At 45.6% G+C, this 16,741-nt stretch overlaps 2 protein-coding genes across 3 annotated transcripts in view; one reads left to right on the forward strand and one right to left on the reverse strand.

Moving 5' to 3' along the window:
- The window catches only part of LOC141999708 (kynurenine--oxoglutarate transaminase 1-like), a 51,864-nt gene extending 36,853 nt beyond the window's left edge, over positions 1-15,011 (reverse strand). Inside the window, exon 1 of the mRNA XM_074973407.1 lies at positions 14,867-15,011. The gene's annotated coding sequence lies outside the window, so the exon portion shown is untranslated. The remainder of the gene's footprint in view (positions 1-14,866) is intronic.
- LRRC8A (leucine rich repeat containing 8 VRAC subunit A) overlaps positions 1-16,741 on the forward strand; it is a 29,374-nt gene that overhangs the window by 4,302 nt on the left and 8,331 nt on the right. For both annotated transcript variants that reach the window (XM_074973418.1, XM_074973417.1), the window contains exons 2-3: positions 639-764; positions 10,644-12,807. In XM_074973418.1, the coding sequence (XP_074829519.1) occupies positions 10,651-12,807 (2,157 nt within the window). In that variant the 5' untranslated portion in view covers positions 639-764; positions 10,644-10,650. The remainder of the gene's footprint in view (positions 1-638; positions 765-10,643; positions 12,808-16,741) is intronic.

Consider the following 16,741-nt stretch of genomic DNA (forward strand, 5'->3'; position numbering starts at 1 on the left):
AGGAGCTGTGATTTGTTCTGAACCAGACTAGGTTTCTTACCTGCACCCCAAGAAATGTTCTGAAAATATTACTGAATTTCTTAAAATAAATGTGAGGAATAAAAATAGGGAGACCCCTCAGGACATAATCCTTGGATTCTTGAGTATCTTCCCCATTTCCTCCTTCAATCTGATTCCTCACCATCCTGCCTCTTCCAGCCCTGGATTGTATGCCCTCTCTTCTTGAGCTGGACATGCTCTGAAGTCCTCAACTCCTTTTCTGTTTTGTCACTGCAGTGACCTAGAATATTTATAATGAAGAGAACAAAGTCCATGCTGCTGGAAAGAGGTTGTGGGATGCTAGTAAACGTCCAGGATTTTCTTAAACGTGCTTGTAATACCTGCTTTTGCTGTTATATTCTAATAGAGCTTGGAGAGGATCCTTCCTGATAGCTAGCCAAGTTGCCACCTCCTAAATTTCTACTTGACACTGATATTTCCAGCTTTCTTAGAGGATCTCTTCCTGGATCTCTGTGACCACTTAAAGCACTTAAATACTGACATACTAGATACCCTTTCTCAAGGTCTTGTCAGAGTTAACCTGGGGGCCTCTTAGACACTGGTACTTTCTCTGCTGATAAGACTTTGTTTAATTTCAGGGAAGCTGCTCCCATGGCGCTTGGGGAATGCAGTGTTTCTCTGCTCTGTCAGGATCTAGCACATACGGACATCATCTTCTTCCAGCACAGAGAATTGAAGTGCAGATAGCAGAACCCAGCCACAAGGTAAGGTTACAGCCTAGTTCCTAAGTGGGGAGTTGTAGTGATATGAAATTCCTGGTGGCACCAGTTGAATGTTGACTGTCCAAGTGATGTTTCAAAATATGAGTGCAGAGATGGGACATGCCTGGTCTGAGGCCAAATGGAAATGGTGTGTGGGCCAGATGGTGATGGAGACCGTAATAGTGGGTTGATTATAGGCTTGTTACCCATTAGGCACTGCTTGAAGATGGAAAGAGTAATGGAACTGAGCACCATTCAAGTTACAACTTGGTTGCTATGTTTAACTAAGTGTCCACCTCAGTCATAGGAACCTGAACCTATCCTTAGACTAATGGAGTAGATGTCTATAGGCAGAAGGGTGTTGAACCACTGCATTACCATACAGGCATCTCTTGGTCCATTCCTGGTAATGCACTCTATGTGGAGGCATGAATTGAGGCTGCTGTGGCAATGGTATGCTTTCCGCTCTGGTATGAATGGTTCCATGCAGCTTAGCAAGCAAACTCTGTGGTCAGTCAGGGAATGTCGGCTATTAGCTCTGAGAGTCCTTGCCTGTCTAGTCCTCTTCATCCATGATAGCATGAGAGCAAATGCAAAATCCTCTGCATATGCTGATCATGTTCTGAGCTGTTAGAGATACTGTGCATCTCCTACAAAATCGCGTAGTTCCCAAGTGATGTATCTGTTCCACTGACCCTAGTTATCAAAAAGCATGTAGCTGCTTTCTGAATAAACCATAAATACCATCATGACACTCAAAGTCCTTGACCCTTATCTTTAACTGTTACCAATAATCTGCATTAAACAGTTGCTTAATTTATCCTCCTAAAGGCTGAGGGTGTGATAACCATGTTCTGGATGATGGGCTGTCTAAACCCTTCTAACATTATATTGAGCACTCAGTGGTCTTGATGGACTAAAAATTTGTGAGATGATCCCTTGCCCAGTAAATTACAATATAGTTCAGATGAACAAATTACTGGGTGGCCAGCATGTCATCCAATCTCAGAGCACTGCACTGCAGAGCTTTCTTCTCCTACTTCAGTGGGTTGTTGGGCTTTGTGGATGGATTTTGTTAAAAGGGGCATTGAATGAAGAGAATTGGTTTGGCACTTGTGGGAGGTGTTCCAAGCATAAATGGTGGACTCGGAAAAGGATACGAAGGGAGCACTGCAGTATAGGTAGTAAAGTTTATAGAAGTTGTACATAAGTAGCATTTTTTGTTTGGTGTTTTTTTTAACCGTGGGGCAGATGCAGACCACCAACTCAACTAGTACCTTACAGAATGGGTAACTGGAGGCAATGTAGTGAGCCTCTTGATTGCATAACATCTCTCCAAATGAGTCAGCTGACGTGTAGTACAGGCTTAATAGGTACAAACTGTTATCAAGTCAGAGTTATGACAGTCTGTCTTTATAGGAAGGAGGCAGAGCCTATCAAAAACTTTCGGGACACTTTTAAACTATTTGTGTATAGTTTGTATTGTGACTCAGAATCCAACTGAGCTAGCTAGGCTGTGCAACCCTTTTTAGTTCTTGTTGCTATCAAATTGTTTGAGACTAAAAATTACTCTACCATGCCTGCCCTGTTGTAAAAATAGCACCTATTCCTTACATACTGAGCATCAATGTTCACTGCAAAATTAACTTTACATATTGCAGGTAGTGCTAGTTCAGAGATGGGCAAACTACAGCCCTCAGGCCTCATCCGGCCTGCGCGACCCTCCTGCCCAGCCCCTGAGCTCCTGGCCTGGGAGGCTAGCCCCCAGCCCCTCCCCTGCTGTTCCCCCTCCCCCGCAGCCACACCGCCAGTGCAATGTTCTGGGCAGCACAGCTGCAGCCTGACCTGGCACTCTGGGCAGCGTGGCTATAGCACCGCCAGTCGCCAGTGCTCCAGGCAGCACAGTAAGGGAGCAGCGGGGGTTGGATAGAGGGCAGGGGAGTTCAGGGTGGTGGACAGGAGTCGGGGTGGTCAGAGGGCAGGGAACAGGGGGGGTTGAATGGGGGCAGGGGTCCTGGGGGGGCAGTCAGGAAGGAAGGGGGGGGGGTTGGATGGGGTGGGGGGGCAGTCAGGGGCAGGGGTTCCGGGGGCAGTTAGGGGACTGGGAAAAGGGGTGATTGGATGGGGCAGGGGTCCTGGGGGGGGCAGTCAGGAATGAGAGGAGGGGTTGGATGGGCCGGTGGGGGGGTCCAGGGGGGGTCAGGGGACAGGGAGCAGGGGGTGGTGGATGGGGCAGGAGTCCCAGGGGGGCCATCAAGGGTCGAGAAGCGGGGAGGTTGGATGGGGTTGGGGGTCGCGCCACACCTGACTGTTTGGGGAGGCACAGCGTCCCCTAACTGGCTCTCCATAAAATTTTGGAAACTTGATGTGGCCCTCAGGCCAAAAAGTTTGCCCGCCCCTGTGCTAGTTGCTTTTCCTCAAGACCCAGGCTCTGTGCACAGCAAGGCATTGATACTGGCCTTGGTAAGATGCTCTCTTTTACACTTTTGTCCTCATTGGCTTCTGGGTGATCCATGTGGGGCAGTTCAGAACTCTGATAGTTTCTCACTAATGAGAACAGGTTTGGTGATCAGAACGTGATGTGTCAATTGCTGGATTTAGAATACTTGGAATCTCTGTTCTGGAACACCCATATCCTGAATGCAAGACCTGTAGGACAAATAAGTGGTGATATGATTATTCCTCCTCCTTTTTTGAAAGACTGAGGTTACATATCACAGGATAGCTGGTGTCTTATTTCTCTTCCCACTGCATTTCTCTGTCCATGCCCGTTGTAGCAGCCTTTCTTGAGTTTACCACTGGTTATCCATCCTGAGTGGATCTCTGGTCATGTTATCTATCAACCAAGAGATTTTTGCTTGTTTTCTCTGCTTATAGTTTAAAAATCTGTTGCAGTCTTGCTTTCCTTCTCATTGCATTCATCTCCTCCGTGGTCGAACTATGAGATCTGAATAGTCTCATTCAATGACTGCTTGGGGAGATGCCATCTCAAAGTTTGATACTTGAGGCTTCCTATTCCAATTTAGTGATCCTGTCCTTTACCTAGAAGCTAGTCACAAAGTGCCAGTCAGTCCTCTTCATTCAGTTATTCCGAGTGGTCAGGAAAAGGAGACTTAAGGGCTGTCTAGGTATCTGAACAGCACAAATCACAACTTTGCTTGGTGCATTTGAACGTTGGTTGACACTACACCAGTCCAAGGTTCCCCTGCCTGCTTCTTGGGTGTATGACTTATATGGAGGATGGAGATGATAAACCTTGTGAATCTTACTCTGAATTTGTTACATCATGGGGTTTAAACTGAGAGGTTTATATTTAAACTTCTCTGTGGTGCTTGAAAGCCTCAAAGTAATGCAGAGATCATTTCTCTGCATAAGCATCCATAGTACCCTGCTGGAATAAGATGGTTGAAAAATTCCACTGCCCTTGAAGCACTTGTAATCCCCATAGCTAAAAGAAAAGACTAGCTCTGGATAGCCTGCTTCAGTCACTGATTTGTATATTTATAATTCATAAGCTCACACAGTCTAGCGCTTGTCTCTTTTTGGCTTGCATCATTCTGGTAAGTCGTCGGAAATCACCCTTGTTTGTGCAGCTCTGCATCATGCTGATATTAGGATTGTTGCTCCAGTGTGGACTGCACTCTTAACGCCAAATTCCATGGCTCACTTCCTTCCCGGATGGGGTGGAATGCCACTGAAAGGCATAAATCAGGTCGTGATCAAAGCTCCAACCTGAATTTTCTCTGTTCTCCTGCGGATGTTCTTCCTTGTACTTGTCAGGGCAGGCTTGCTTGTGTGCTGAGTCAACCATGAGTCACATGCTGCTGGAGCAAGAACTTGCTGCCAGTGCTCCCTCTGGAGGGTAACTGTCCTGCTGAAACACTTAGGCAAATACTCTCTGGGACTGGATTGGGATTATTCCTCTCCTGCCCAGGAGTCCTACAGGGAAATGCAACTCCTCAGTCAGCCTGTTTCCTACCCACCATACCAGCAACTCAGGAACTGCTGAATGTTCCATGCCATCGGTGACAGGTTGCATGAGAATCTACCCATCTGGCTATCAGCATCTGGACTTCACTTGGCAGTAGGACTCCTGTGAAAAATGCAAACACTGTGTCTGCAGCCACTGCTTAGTAAGGGCAGTTAATCTACGTGATTCAGAAATGGTGATTACGTGGCTGGGAAGATGAATGCTGCATTTTAACCTGGCTGGCTTGTGTTGCTGTAGCTAAGGGTCTGTCAGTCCCACAGTGTAAAACACAAAAGTCCAGGGGATTAATTTAATATCATTCTGGGCTCAAATTTGGCACATGGTGTCATCCTCAAAGGGAAAACCCAGGATCTTCAAGCAGAAGGCTGACTTGCTGCCTTCGATCTGCACCCTTGAGTTTGAAAATGGAGTATCTGTGTTAATGCTTTACACTTCCTGGCTGTTGGTGTAACACTAACTCTTTAGAATGGAGTCGCTCTAATTCAAAATGCTCCATTTTAAACCTCTCATTTTAGCTGGAATGAAGGGTGATAACAAGCCTCCAGAAGAACTTGTGTTATTGAGGGAATTGTCTATTTTTGTCTCAATTGGAAGCGTGGGGGGTGGTTATTTATCTCCTGCTGCTTTAAGCAGCCTTCACTTTTTGAAGTGCTCTGAGACAGGATGGATTACGTTACTTAGTTGATGTCCTCTGCTGCCAGTTTTCAGGCTTCTCCAGTTAGGCTCGCTGCTATCCTTCTGCTTGGAAAGCTTTTCTGAAAGATGGCTGGAAACTTGGAGCTGCTTCCAGCTCCTTTTTTCTTTTAACTCTGGGGCAACTAAACATGTGGTGGTGGGAAATCTCCAATCCTGCTTCTGGCCTGAGGAGTTTTTGTTGTTTTTTTTTTTTTTAATTGGACTCTGGTGTCTGAACAAAAGGGGCTTTGTGCTGCTGTCCTCAAGATTTTGGGGAGGGGAAGAAGCGGTAGGAAGGGAAGAGAAGCTGTGCTCTGACGATTTCTTGTAACAGGTCTGTGGCTCACCAGCAGGAAGAGCTGTACTCTTAAGAGGAAGAAGTCCTTTCCCTGTATCTTCCTCTGATTCTGCCTGGGTCTATACCAATCTTTATATCCCTGTTTCTCTTCTTGGAGGTAAGTAATCCTATGGGGCAGCTGTTCACTTCTAGTTTCCAGCCCATGTTTTGTAGTCAGTGTTTTTCTTGTGGTTACATAGCTGTAACCAGGGAGTGAGTCTGGTCAAGTGAAGGGTCAGATAAGGTGTTCAGCAAACTAGTGAGATAAGCTGGCACATCATCCAAGGAACACAGTCAGCTTGAATCAAGGCTAGCTACGTGCTGCTTTGTAGGGCCTGAGACACCCAGAGCATCAGATGTGCAGTGTGTTGTGGGTTTTTGTTGTTGATATTGACTGATTCTACTTTCCATGTGTGGTAGTCATGCCCAGGGCATCCCAGCTCTTGTGCTCCATGATAAATGCCTTGCTGTGTTTCTCTGGATAAGAGATGGCAATGGCATTTGGTGACACTTGTGTCTGCAGTGATCCCTGTGGTATGGCAAACCAGTTGGGAAAATCCATCTGTGCTGTAACCCCTGTCATAGTAGCCTGTGTAGCACTGTCCATACGGCTCTGTGAATCTTTTACACATCATAGGCTGGTGCACTGTAAGTTGTTACTAAAAGATTTAGAATGATTATTGTAAATACAATGTTTAGTAAAGGAAATAAAATGTTTCCAGAGCCGATTGGTTAGAGAGGTGAATATGGTGGAACAGGACACCACATCCAGATAAATTTGTGAGGGCTAAAAAGACTCCATAGCAAAAGGTGCTCTTTCATCTAAATTTGGAGGCTGATGGTGATGTAGGGACCCTACGAGGGAGTAGATTTATGGGGTGGGCTGGCATGTGGATCGTTAGTCTTGTTGTGTGCTTACACTTGAGTGAGGATGTAGTCTGCAGCCTTTCCCCTACCCTAGTAGAAGCAGGAGAGCTGCACATCCTGGAAACAATCTGTGAGGTGGCATTGAGTGAGCAATAGCAGCAACCAAAATACATGTGGAGCTGTCAAAGAAATAGTCTGTTCCTTTGGAAAAGGTTACTGGGGGGACAAGGGGAATGCTGCAGTACTATTAAGAATTAAAACAAAAAAGCAGCTTCGAGGCAGATTACCCTTGTAAGATTATTTTCCCCTCAATGTATGCTGTTTCCACAGCCTGCCTTGCATATATACTCCAACAGCTAAAAGGTTTCTGACCTTTGTTTCTGATAAGTGAAGGACCAGACATCTAGTGGGTCCAAGCCAGCTGTGAGTGTGCAAGCACAGTGAAGACTAATTTGACTTTAAACGTGAATTAAACTAACTTTCTAGAGATCACTATACTACTTCCCTTAGCCTCCATCAGCAGAGCTCACAATGGTGTGAGTGCCCCTGTTTCTGGGCTCTTAGACTGAGAAGCTTCTGCAACTGGAGATGTATAGGGAGGGAACACTTGTCTTGCATCAGTAGACTTGCCACTGGTATTTACTTCTCCCCCATCTGTAATAAGACAACTAAAACCTGTCCTTAAATCCTTAATTAACTCTTCCCAGGTTGAGGCTGTCAAGGCTCTGTCACATGGATTCTGGAGTGGCCTGGGGAGTTCACATCCACAATCTTTAAGTGCATGAGATAAGAGGCTGTTTGGTGCCATTAACACTCAGATCCTCTCTAGCTATATATCCTGAATGTTGCTGCTGGAACTGTCACAACCTGCCCCACTTTCCCTCTCTGGGCAGATGCCAGTCTGAGTGTACCCAGCTGCTGGATCCCATCTGCTTCTCAGCCCCTGGGTCTGGGTAATGACTAGTCACTGGTCTTAGCTCTGGGTCTCTCACCTCCTAGGTGCAACCCCCATGTCGTCTGACACCCTTCTTGGGCAGTGGCACCCCACAGTCCAGTTACCTTAGACCCTGAAACCAGTGCTCCAGCTGTCCTGAGCCCCAGTTGCTTAGACAAATTCCCACAGAGCTCCCCCTGGCTGTGGGAGCTCTGGTTTTTCAGTTAACCCCTTTAGGGATTGTGGCAGGAAATCGCAGAACACTGGCTTAGCAAAGTTTCAGAGTAGCAGCCATGTTAGTGTGTATTCGCAAAAAGAAAGAGTACTAGCGGCACCTTAGAGACTAACCAATTTATTTGAGCGTAAGCTTTCGTGAGCTACAGATCACTTCATCAGATGCATTCGGTGGAAAATACAGTGAGGAGGACACACAGAACATGGCAAAAATGGGTGTTATACACACTGTAAGGAGAGTGATCACTTAAGATGAGCTATTACCAGTAGGAGAGCGGGGGGGAAGAAAACATTTTGTAGTGATAATCAAGGTGGGCCATTTCCAGCAGTTAACAGGAACGTCTGAGGAACAGTGGGGAGGGGGAAATAAACATGGGAAAATAGTTTTACTTTGTGTAATGACCCATCCACTCCCAGTCTCTAATCAAGCCTAAGTTAATTGTATCCAGTTTGCAAATTAATTCCAATTCAGCAGTCTCTCATTGGGGTCTGTTTTTGAAGTCTTTTTTGTTGTAATATTGCGACCTTTGTCTGTAATTGAGTGACCAGAGAGATTGAAGTGTTCTCCAACTGGTTTATGAATTTTAGGAATTACTTTTAACAGCATGCCATAGAGCTACAGACATTTGGAAAATAAGTCCTGAATGCAGCCCCTATGTCTGATCTCAACCCTCCCTTGAGTCCTGAGTTTGGTCAGCATCCTTAGGCTAGGCAGCTTCCTTCTCCTCCAACCTTTTTTTTTTTTTTTTAAAGACATGAGGCAGTGAACTGACTTGGCTTAGAAAAGCACCCCATTTTTAAAACTCTGTCCGTCTCTTGCCCATGTGCTTCAGCTGGGGAAATTCCAGGCTTTAGCTCCCACTCCACTTCCATGTAATGCCATTTAAAGTCAGTGGCCCTACCGGTAGAAATCTTTATTCCAATAGGGGGACTCATTCAACTTTGGTGGCCCTTGATTGCTATGTCCTAGCTTTTCATAGCCTGTCTACTAGACATCAAACCTCTGATGCGAAATAGATGATCAAATCCAGGAAAGAAGGCTGAAATGCAACATGAGTCACACCACAATGACAATAACGAGTAGAGCCCTTGAAACAAAATGGGATTGTCTTTTTGCCCAATCCCTCCCATCCCAAAGCCACCTGAGGGGAAGGGGGTCATCTGTTACTCTACCACCTTCCCTAGAATCTGCACTTCAAAGGTGGTCTGGTAAAGCCTGCAGCTCCTGCTTGTAGCTTTCCCAAGCAGCAACAAATCAAAATTGGCATCTTACCATTTATTGTTCTGGAAAGAGATGAGCTGCAAACCAGGCACTAGAGAGTTCTACCTGCAGACTCAGGAAAACCGTGCTGTGTCAGTTTACTTTTGGAAGGATTACTTTGCAGCTCTCTGGGTTGAAAACGCTTCTAAAATGCAAGCTTAAATTCAGAAATGGATGCTTCCATTTCCAGAGAATGTTTCCAACTTGCCACTGGAGGCTTTTGGGTTTTGTTTTTTGGTGTGCCCCCCCCCCCCCCCCCCCGGCACCTGTGATAAAGATCCTCTGAGAAAATATTCTTCTCGTAAAGGTGCCTTCACTGTGGGGAGGAATGAAGGGGCTGGGTCCCTGTCTCCCACATCTCTTTACTATTTAGTTTCCCTCAAAGTGGCTGAAAGATCAGGAGTGACAAAGCACTAATCTTTGCTTGTTTCCAGCTATTTTGTGGCTGTACCACTGCTTTCCCCTTACACCTAGAACTGAGCGTGATGCTAGGAGCTCAATGAAAGCTCCTGAGTGACGGACAAAGAGGCATTATAGTGAGTTTGATATTACCCAGGCTGGTCCCGGGGCATCTTCAGGGTTTTTTGTGGTTTACAGGCTTAAAACTCAATCAAAAACCCTCTACATCACTGAACTACAGTGCAAGCTGCATACTAATGTCTCTGCTTCCCAGAACTTGTGTTCCCATGTGATGCTTAAACCCTGTGGAGATGTGTTCTGTCAGGTAGGAATGGCTGACTGGAGAACTTAATTTAATTCTCTGTTAATCCTCCTCCCTTCCTCACTTATCAAGTTAATGGCAATACAAGAAAATGTAGAGAAAATATACATTGGAATCTTGTAACTGCGTCCCACACAGAACAAATAACTCAATTCTCTTGCAGGGGTTAGTGTATAGAAAAGTGCAAAGTCCTGCTAACTGGAGGGGAAAGGCATGACATCCAGTCTTTCCCACTGTCCCTGTTTTCTCTCTCCTCTGTTTTCTCAAAGATGATAGTGAACTTCCTTCGTGAGGCAACCCTGGTAAATAGTTCTCTATTTTCCATGCAGTTTCATACAACTCACCTTTCCAAGCTTGTGGGACAGCAGCACTCATACAGAATTGATTTTTTTTCTAATTTTTCAGCATGTTCGTGCACTCAGAACGAGTAGCTGCCTGCTTTGTGTGAACATAATGCTTCTGAAAGGTGGCAGGCTCACCATCTAGAAACTGCATTTCTTAGCCATGGAATTAGTGCAATAGTAGGGCAAGCCTCTACATGCCAGACTATCTCTAGAGGTGAGTCCTTGGTCCCTCAGACTGTTAATTAAGGATGCAGTTGTGGTGGCTTATGATGGATACCAATTTGTCAGGAATTAAGACCACCTACTAACTTCACACAGACCTCTAAGCAGCTAACTACTTTTGCTCATTATGGAGCTTCATTTATTTATCTCAAAATTGGACTTGAAATTGTGTGGGGTTTTTTTGACTGAGCCAGCAGATACCGTCTTTATATAATCTGATCTCCCTGTTTTCCTTGTCTAAACTTTAAAAACAAACTGTTTTCTTCCAGTAACATCTGCCTGTGGCTTCTTTTTAGGTGAGCCATGATTCCTGTCACTGAACTGCGCTATTTTGCTGATACCCAGCCAGCATACCGCATCCTGAAACCATGGTGGGATGTCTTCACGGACTACATTTCCATAGTCATGCTGATGATTGCAGTGTTTGGAGGGACGCTTCAGGTCACCCAGGACAAAATGATCTGCTTGCCCTGCAAATGGGTTACCAAAGACTCCTGCAATGACTCTTTCAGAGGTTGGACAGCTGCAACTCCAGACCCCACTTACTATAACTCTAGTCTTGTCCCATCTCAGGACACTGGGCCTACAGGGATCCGATATGACCTAGACCGGCACCAGTATAACTATGTGGATGCAGTGTGCTATGAGAATCGCCTTCACTGGTTTGCCAAGTATTTCCCTTACCTGGTGCTGCTACACACTCTGATCTTCTTGGCTTGCAGCAATTTCTGGTTCAAGTTCCCACGGACCAGCTCCAAGCTGGAGCATTTTGTGTCTATTCTGCTGAAGTGTTTTGACTCTCCCTGGACAACGAGAGCACTGTCTGAGACAGTGGTGGAGGAGAGTGATCCCAAGCCTGCCTTTGGGAAGATGAATGGCTCCATGGACAAGAAATCTTCCACAGTCAGTGAGGATGTTGAAGCCACTGTCCCCATGCTACAGAGAACAAAGTCACGGATTGAGCAAGGGATCGTTGATCGCTCTGAGACGGGCGTCTTGGACAAGAAAGAAGGGGAACAGGCCAAAGCGCTTTTTGAGAAAGTTAAGAAGTTCCGCACACACGTGGAGGAGGGAGACATAGTCTATCGCCTCTACATGAGACAAACCATCATCAAGGTGATCAAGTTCATCCTGATCATCTGCTACACTGTCTACTATGTCAACAACATCACGTTTGACATTGACTGCAAGGTGGACATCGAGAGCCTGACCGGTTACCGCATGTACCGCTGTGCTCACCCTCTTGCCACTCTCTTCAAAATCCTGGCCTCTTTCTACATTAGCCTGGTGATCTTCTACGGACTGATCTGCATGTACACACTCTGGTGGATGCTGAGGCGATCCCTCAAGAAATACTCCTTTGAGTCCATCCGGGAGGAGAGCAGCTACAGTGACATCCCTGATGTCAAGAATGACTTTGCTTTCATGCTGCACCTGATCGACCAGTACGACCCCCTCTACTCCAAGCGATTTGCTGTCTTTCTGTCTGAGGTGAGTGAGAACAAGCTGCGGCAGCTGAACCTCAATAATGAGTGGACCTTGGAGAAGCTGCGCCAGAGGATCACGAAGAACTCCCAGGACAAGCTGGAGCTGCACCTCTTCATGCTGAGTGGCATCCCTGACACAGTCTTTGACCTTATTGAGTTGGAGGTGTTGAAGCTGGAGCTCATCCCTGATGTCACTATCCCACCAAGCATTGCCCAGCTCACCAGCCTTAAGGAGCTGTGGCTCTACCACACAGCTGCCAAAATTGAGGCCCCAGCCCTTGCCTTCTTGAGGGAAAACCTGAAATCTTTGCACATTAAGTTCACAGACATCAAGGAAATCCCTCTGTGGATTTATAGCCTGAAGACCTTGGAGGAGCTCCACCTGACAGGGAACCTGAGTGCAGAGAACAACCGTTACATTGTGATTGACGGACTGAGGGAACTGAAGCGGCTCAAGGTGCTTCGGCTAAAGAGCAACCTCACCAAGCTGCCGCAAGTGGTGACGGATGTTGGTGTGCACCTCCAGAAGCTCTCTATCAACAATGAGGGAACCAAGCTCATCGTCCTCAACAGCCTTAAGAAGATGGTCAACCTGACAGAGCTGGAGCTGATCCGCTGCGACCTGGAACGCATCCCACACTCTATCTTTAGTCTCCACAACCTCCAAGAAATCGACCTGAAGGACAATAACCTCAAGACCATTGAGGAGATCATCAGCTTCCAGCACCTACACCGTCTCACTTGCCTTAAGCTGTGGTACAACCATATCGCCTACATCCCCATGCAGATCGGCAACCTCACCAACTTGGAGCGCCTTTACCTTAACCGTAACAAGATAGAAAAGATACCCACCCAGCTTTTCTATTGCCGGAAGCTGCGGTACTTGGATCTCAGCCACAATAACTTGACTTCCATACCGGCAGACATTGGGCTACTGCAGAACCTGCAGAACCTAGCTGTGACAGCTAACAGGGTAAGTGAGGAGGGAGTGTGGCGGAGATGCATGGATTGGATAAAGCTGCATCCTAAGATTCCTGCTGCCTGCTATGACGTGTATTGGAAGCATTTAACTGCTACAATGGGGTGTGCAATATCTTGGCACTACCATTATACTTAACCTTTGTTCCTTGTCTGTACAATTTTCTTAGGATGAAACTTTGCAAAAACAAACCCAAATCTTCAATTCAGTTCTCTTTTCACTGTTGGGTAGATTGCAAACATAGCTGTTTTGACTGCTCTTCTGCAGTTTTTCCCCTTCTCTGGTTTAACTGAAATGGCTTTTAAAAGACAACTTAGTCTGTTTCATAAATCCTGGCCTTTTCTTGTGGTTTATTTGTAATGTAGATTTTTAGTCTTTGGATTGACATGGGACTTTAGACTTATAATAGAGAACTGAGAAATTACACTTAAGAATGCAGCACTATAGACTTAAACCATTTGCATTTGTAATATAAAGTGAGGCAATTAGCCACCCATGTGTGTCTGCACAGGACTGATGTCAGGGTGTTTGTATGGTGCTATATGTGTACATAGTGCTCTACAGACACATTGAGACAGGACCTGCCTTGAAGAGTTCGCAATCTAATATCAACTACTTCCTCCATAAGAAGCTTGCTTAGGAGATCAGCATATAGGAGGCTTTGTGAAAAATGGCTTGCCACACAGCACTGGGCTACCTATTGCCCAGGAAGTGACTGTTTCAAGCATAGGGGGCAACATGAATACAGGTAGAAAGCTGAGAGTGGGAGGACAATGCAAAAGGAACACTTAATGCGAAAGAGCAGCATAGGAAACAAGGGGACGTGAGATGTAACTAGCTGCCTGTATTTTGCAAAAGAAAATAGGTAAAGGTGGAGCTGTGTAGAGACTTAAAGTTGTGGTATGCTACAAAGACCTTGATCCATTTCTTATCATGTAACTCTCTAATATTAATCCCATAGGAATTTCCTGTAGGTAACTGTTGTTCCTTAGTTGCTCACTGGGCAGGTAACAGAGCTTTGGAAACTGGTATGTGCATGATCTAAAAAAACTGACAGATATGCAGCAATTGCTTTGTAAATTACAAACCCAGTAGATGCTGTTTATACATGTTGGCTTATGGCTGCTCCTATCCATGCAGCACACAGTCTAGAACCACCTGTTGACAAGTAGTCGGACTCTGAAGGAGTCTTTCTAGTGTCTTGTACAATTAGAGACACTTATTCTGTGTAGCCTTTTCTCTAACTACCACTTTAAAAGACCTTCTGTGTGTCGTACCATAAGCAAACTCAGAGCTGAAATAGCTGGGTTGGTGCACTGTCCTTACCCTGTATCGTGCACTCAGTCAGGCCGGGTCTACGCTACAAACTTATATTAGTATAACTACATCTCTCAGGGGTGTGGAAAAGGTGCAAGCCCCTGATTCCCATTGCCCAGCAGGCGCGCTGGACGGAGTGGGTGGGAGTGCAGGGGTGCATGTTTTTATGGGGCACCCCATTTTTCTGGGAACCCCTGGCCAGAGCATCTATGCCCCTGTCCCTGCAAGGCCAGCTGGAGTGGGGGGAGAAAGGCAGACAGATCGCTCCTACTTCTCTGTCCCCTGCTACCTACGCCACTGCTGTACCAGCAGGTCCCCGGTATATGTCGTTTTGGTATCCATCTCCCTCTTCAAGAACACAACCCCAACATATACCAGGGCCCTGCTGTAGTGCTGTCTACACCAGGTCTTAGGTCAGCCTATTTTGATAAGGGGGGCTTTTCCTGTCAACATAGTTAATCCACCTCCGGGAGAGGCAGTAGTTATGCTGACAGGAGAGGCGCTCTTATCAGCATAGCAGCATCTTCACTGAAGCACTGCAGCGTTAAAGGCTTGAGGGCAGGTCAGATCTTAACCTGACTAATCACTGACTGATACAAGTGCATGTGTACCTTCAGACTACAGCAAATGTGATGTCATCTCCTCATGTAAATCAGGCTCTGGTTTAACACAGTTGCAGTTTTTCTTTGTAACTTACAAGCAGAAAATGTATTGCAATATGGGATCAGGAAGTTACCTTGGTCCTAATGAGCTTCCACTTAATTGCTTAGGAGCAGCAAAACTTGGAAGAGACGATCCGATCGTGACATGCTGCCTGATGTTGCTATGTCATACTTTCACTTCAATAACTCCTCCCAGTGGATTGTCCTGCAGTTCTGAACCTGGGTAACATAAAATACTGTAAATTGCTTATAAAGTATGTCGAATTAAAGGCTGCATTTGGCCTATTTATATTTGAAGATCCACTGATGCCTCATAGAAACTAAAAATACTCATTTCTTTCTGTCCACAAAACCCAGGAGGCTTTGTTGCTAGGGCTATGAGAACAAAATATTTTGCAGCTTTGAAAGTCCATCTGATTACTTATTCCCACCAGAAGTCACAAAGAAGTCTGGTAACATAATTGCACAAAGAGCAACCAGCCGTGACGCAGGATTATGAAAATTCAGGTGGAAATATGCAGCAAAATCCTGTCTCTTATGAGGATACCTAGATTTTTTCAGTCTGAAATAAGGCCTCAGATACATCCTGACAAGTCAATACTGTCTAATTGATGTTACCAAAAAAGTCTTCGGTATTGCTGCCTTTTATAGGGAAAACTCCGGAGGCAAAACCACTTAACAATTGTATTATAAATTGTAAAGGGAGCTTCTACAATTCCCACTAGCTTTTGGCAGCTTTTCAGTAGCCACCTTGCTTCTAAAGGTGACGTCGCAGCCCTGGAGCCAGACAAGTGGTGCCCATTCTGCATTAACTTTGATCTCTAACCTTCAGAAAAATTAAGCTAAACAGCTAGTGTTTAAGAAGCCATTCTGTCTGTTTAAACCACCCTTAACACCAGATTAAGCTGTGCCTAACCCACCATCCCTGGCATTGGGGAAGGTGTGAGGCATTGTATAGCCAGTCACATTTCAGCGATAGGTTTAAAAACTAAAATCCTCCTCCGTGAGTAGGAGGCTTCAGTGTAGCTTCTGTCATCTGACGCTTGCTGGATGCCACACTAAGCAAAGTGAAGGAAGCTTTTAAGGCTCTATTTTAAGGTGAAGAACTATACAGGTTTTGAACAGTACCCTTTTTTTGGCAATTGTTCAACAGCCCAGGTCACACAGGGTTAAGACAAGATGTGCATCCTCTGCAGTGTGGGGCTGGAGCTTCTCTTTTGGATGAAAAGAAGCTTGAGGCAGCTTTGTTTTCACAATAAAATGTGGAACCACCCATCTTGCTCTTCCAAAGACACTAATGCAACATAAAGGCTAGAAGCAACATTCTCTTTCCTGCCTAGCCCCCTGTCTCCTGGAGATCCAGTGAAACAGCTACTCAGCTCTTGTTCCCTTCAGACATGCAGGCAAGGCCTCTGGGCTCAGGAAGCCTGGTTATTTACAGTCAGCAGCAGCAGCAGAAAATGCAAGTGCTGATAGAGTGGCATTTCCTGACCCTAAGAATTCTATCTCAAAGGTCCCCTGCTAGCCCAGCAGCCCTAGTAAATAGCTACTTCTGGAGCTGACTAGTACAACTCGGTCTTTCTGGGAATCTGGTCCAGTTGTAACAGAACTTTCTTTTTTGATAAAGTCCACTCCTGTCACTTGAAAACAAGTGATTGCGTCTTATTAGTTCTATGACTACCAGGCTGAATTTTGCAGCTTTTACAGAATGATGGTTCTAAATAACAATGGCTGAATAAAGCTGCTGTTTGTTGCTGTTGCTGTTCCGGTCGCTCTAACTTATCCAGAACTTTGGCTGTTTGTTAAAGCCTCTCTGTAGCCAATGACTGCTCCAGGCAGATCTTGTGTGCATAATTAAAGTTAAAATAGAGTGCAATTATGTTTTAAACAAAGGATAGGCTGAGACTTTCACTGAATTAAGGGGAAGGTCATGAATAGATGCCTGAATC

This window comes from Natator depressus, chromosome 16 (assembly GCF_965152275.1).
Source record: "Natator depressus isolate rNatDep1 chromosome 16, rNatDep2.hap1, whole genome shotgun sequence".
NCBI lineage: Eukaryota > Metazoa > Chordata > Testudines > Cheloniidae > Natator > Natator depressus.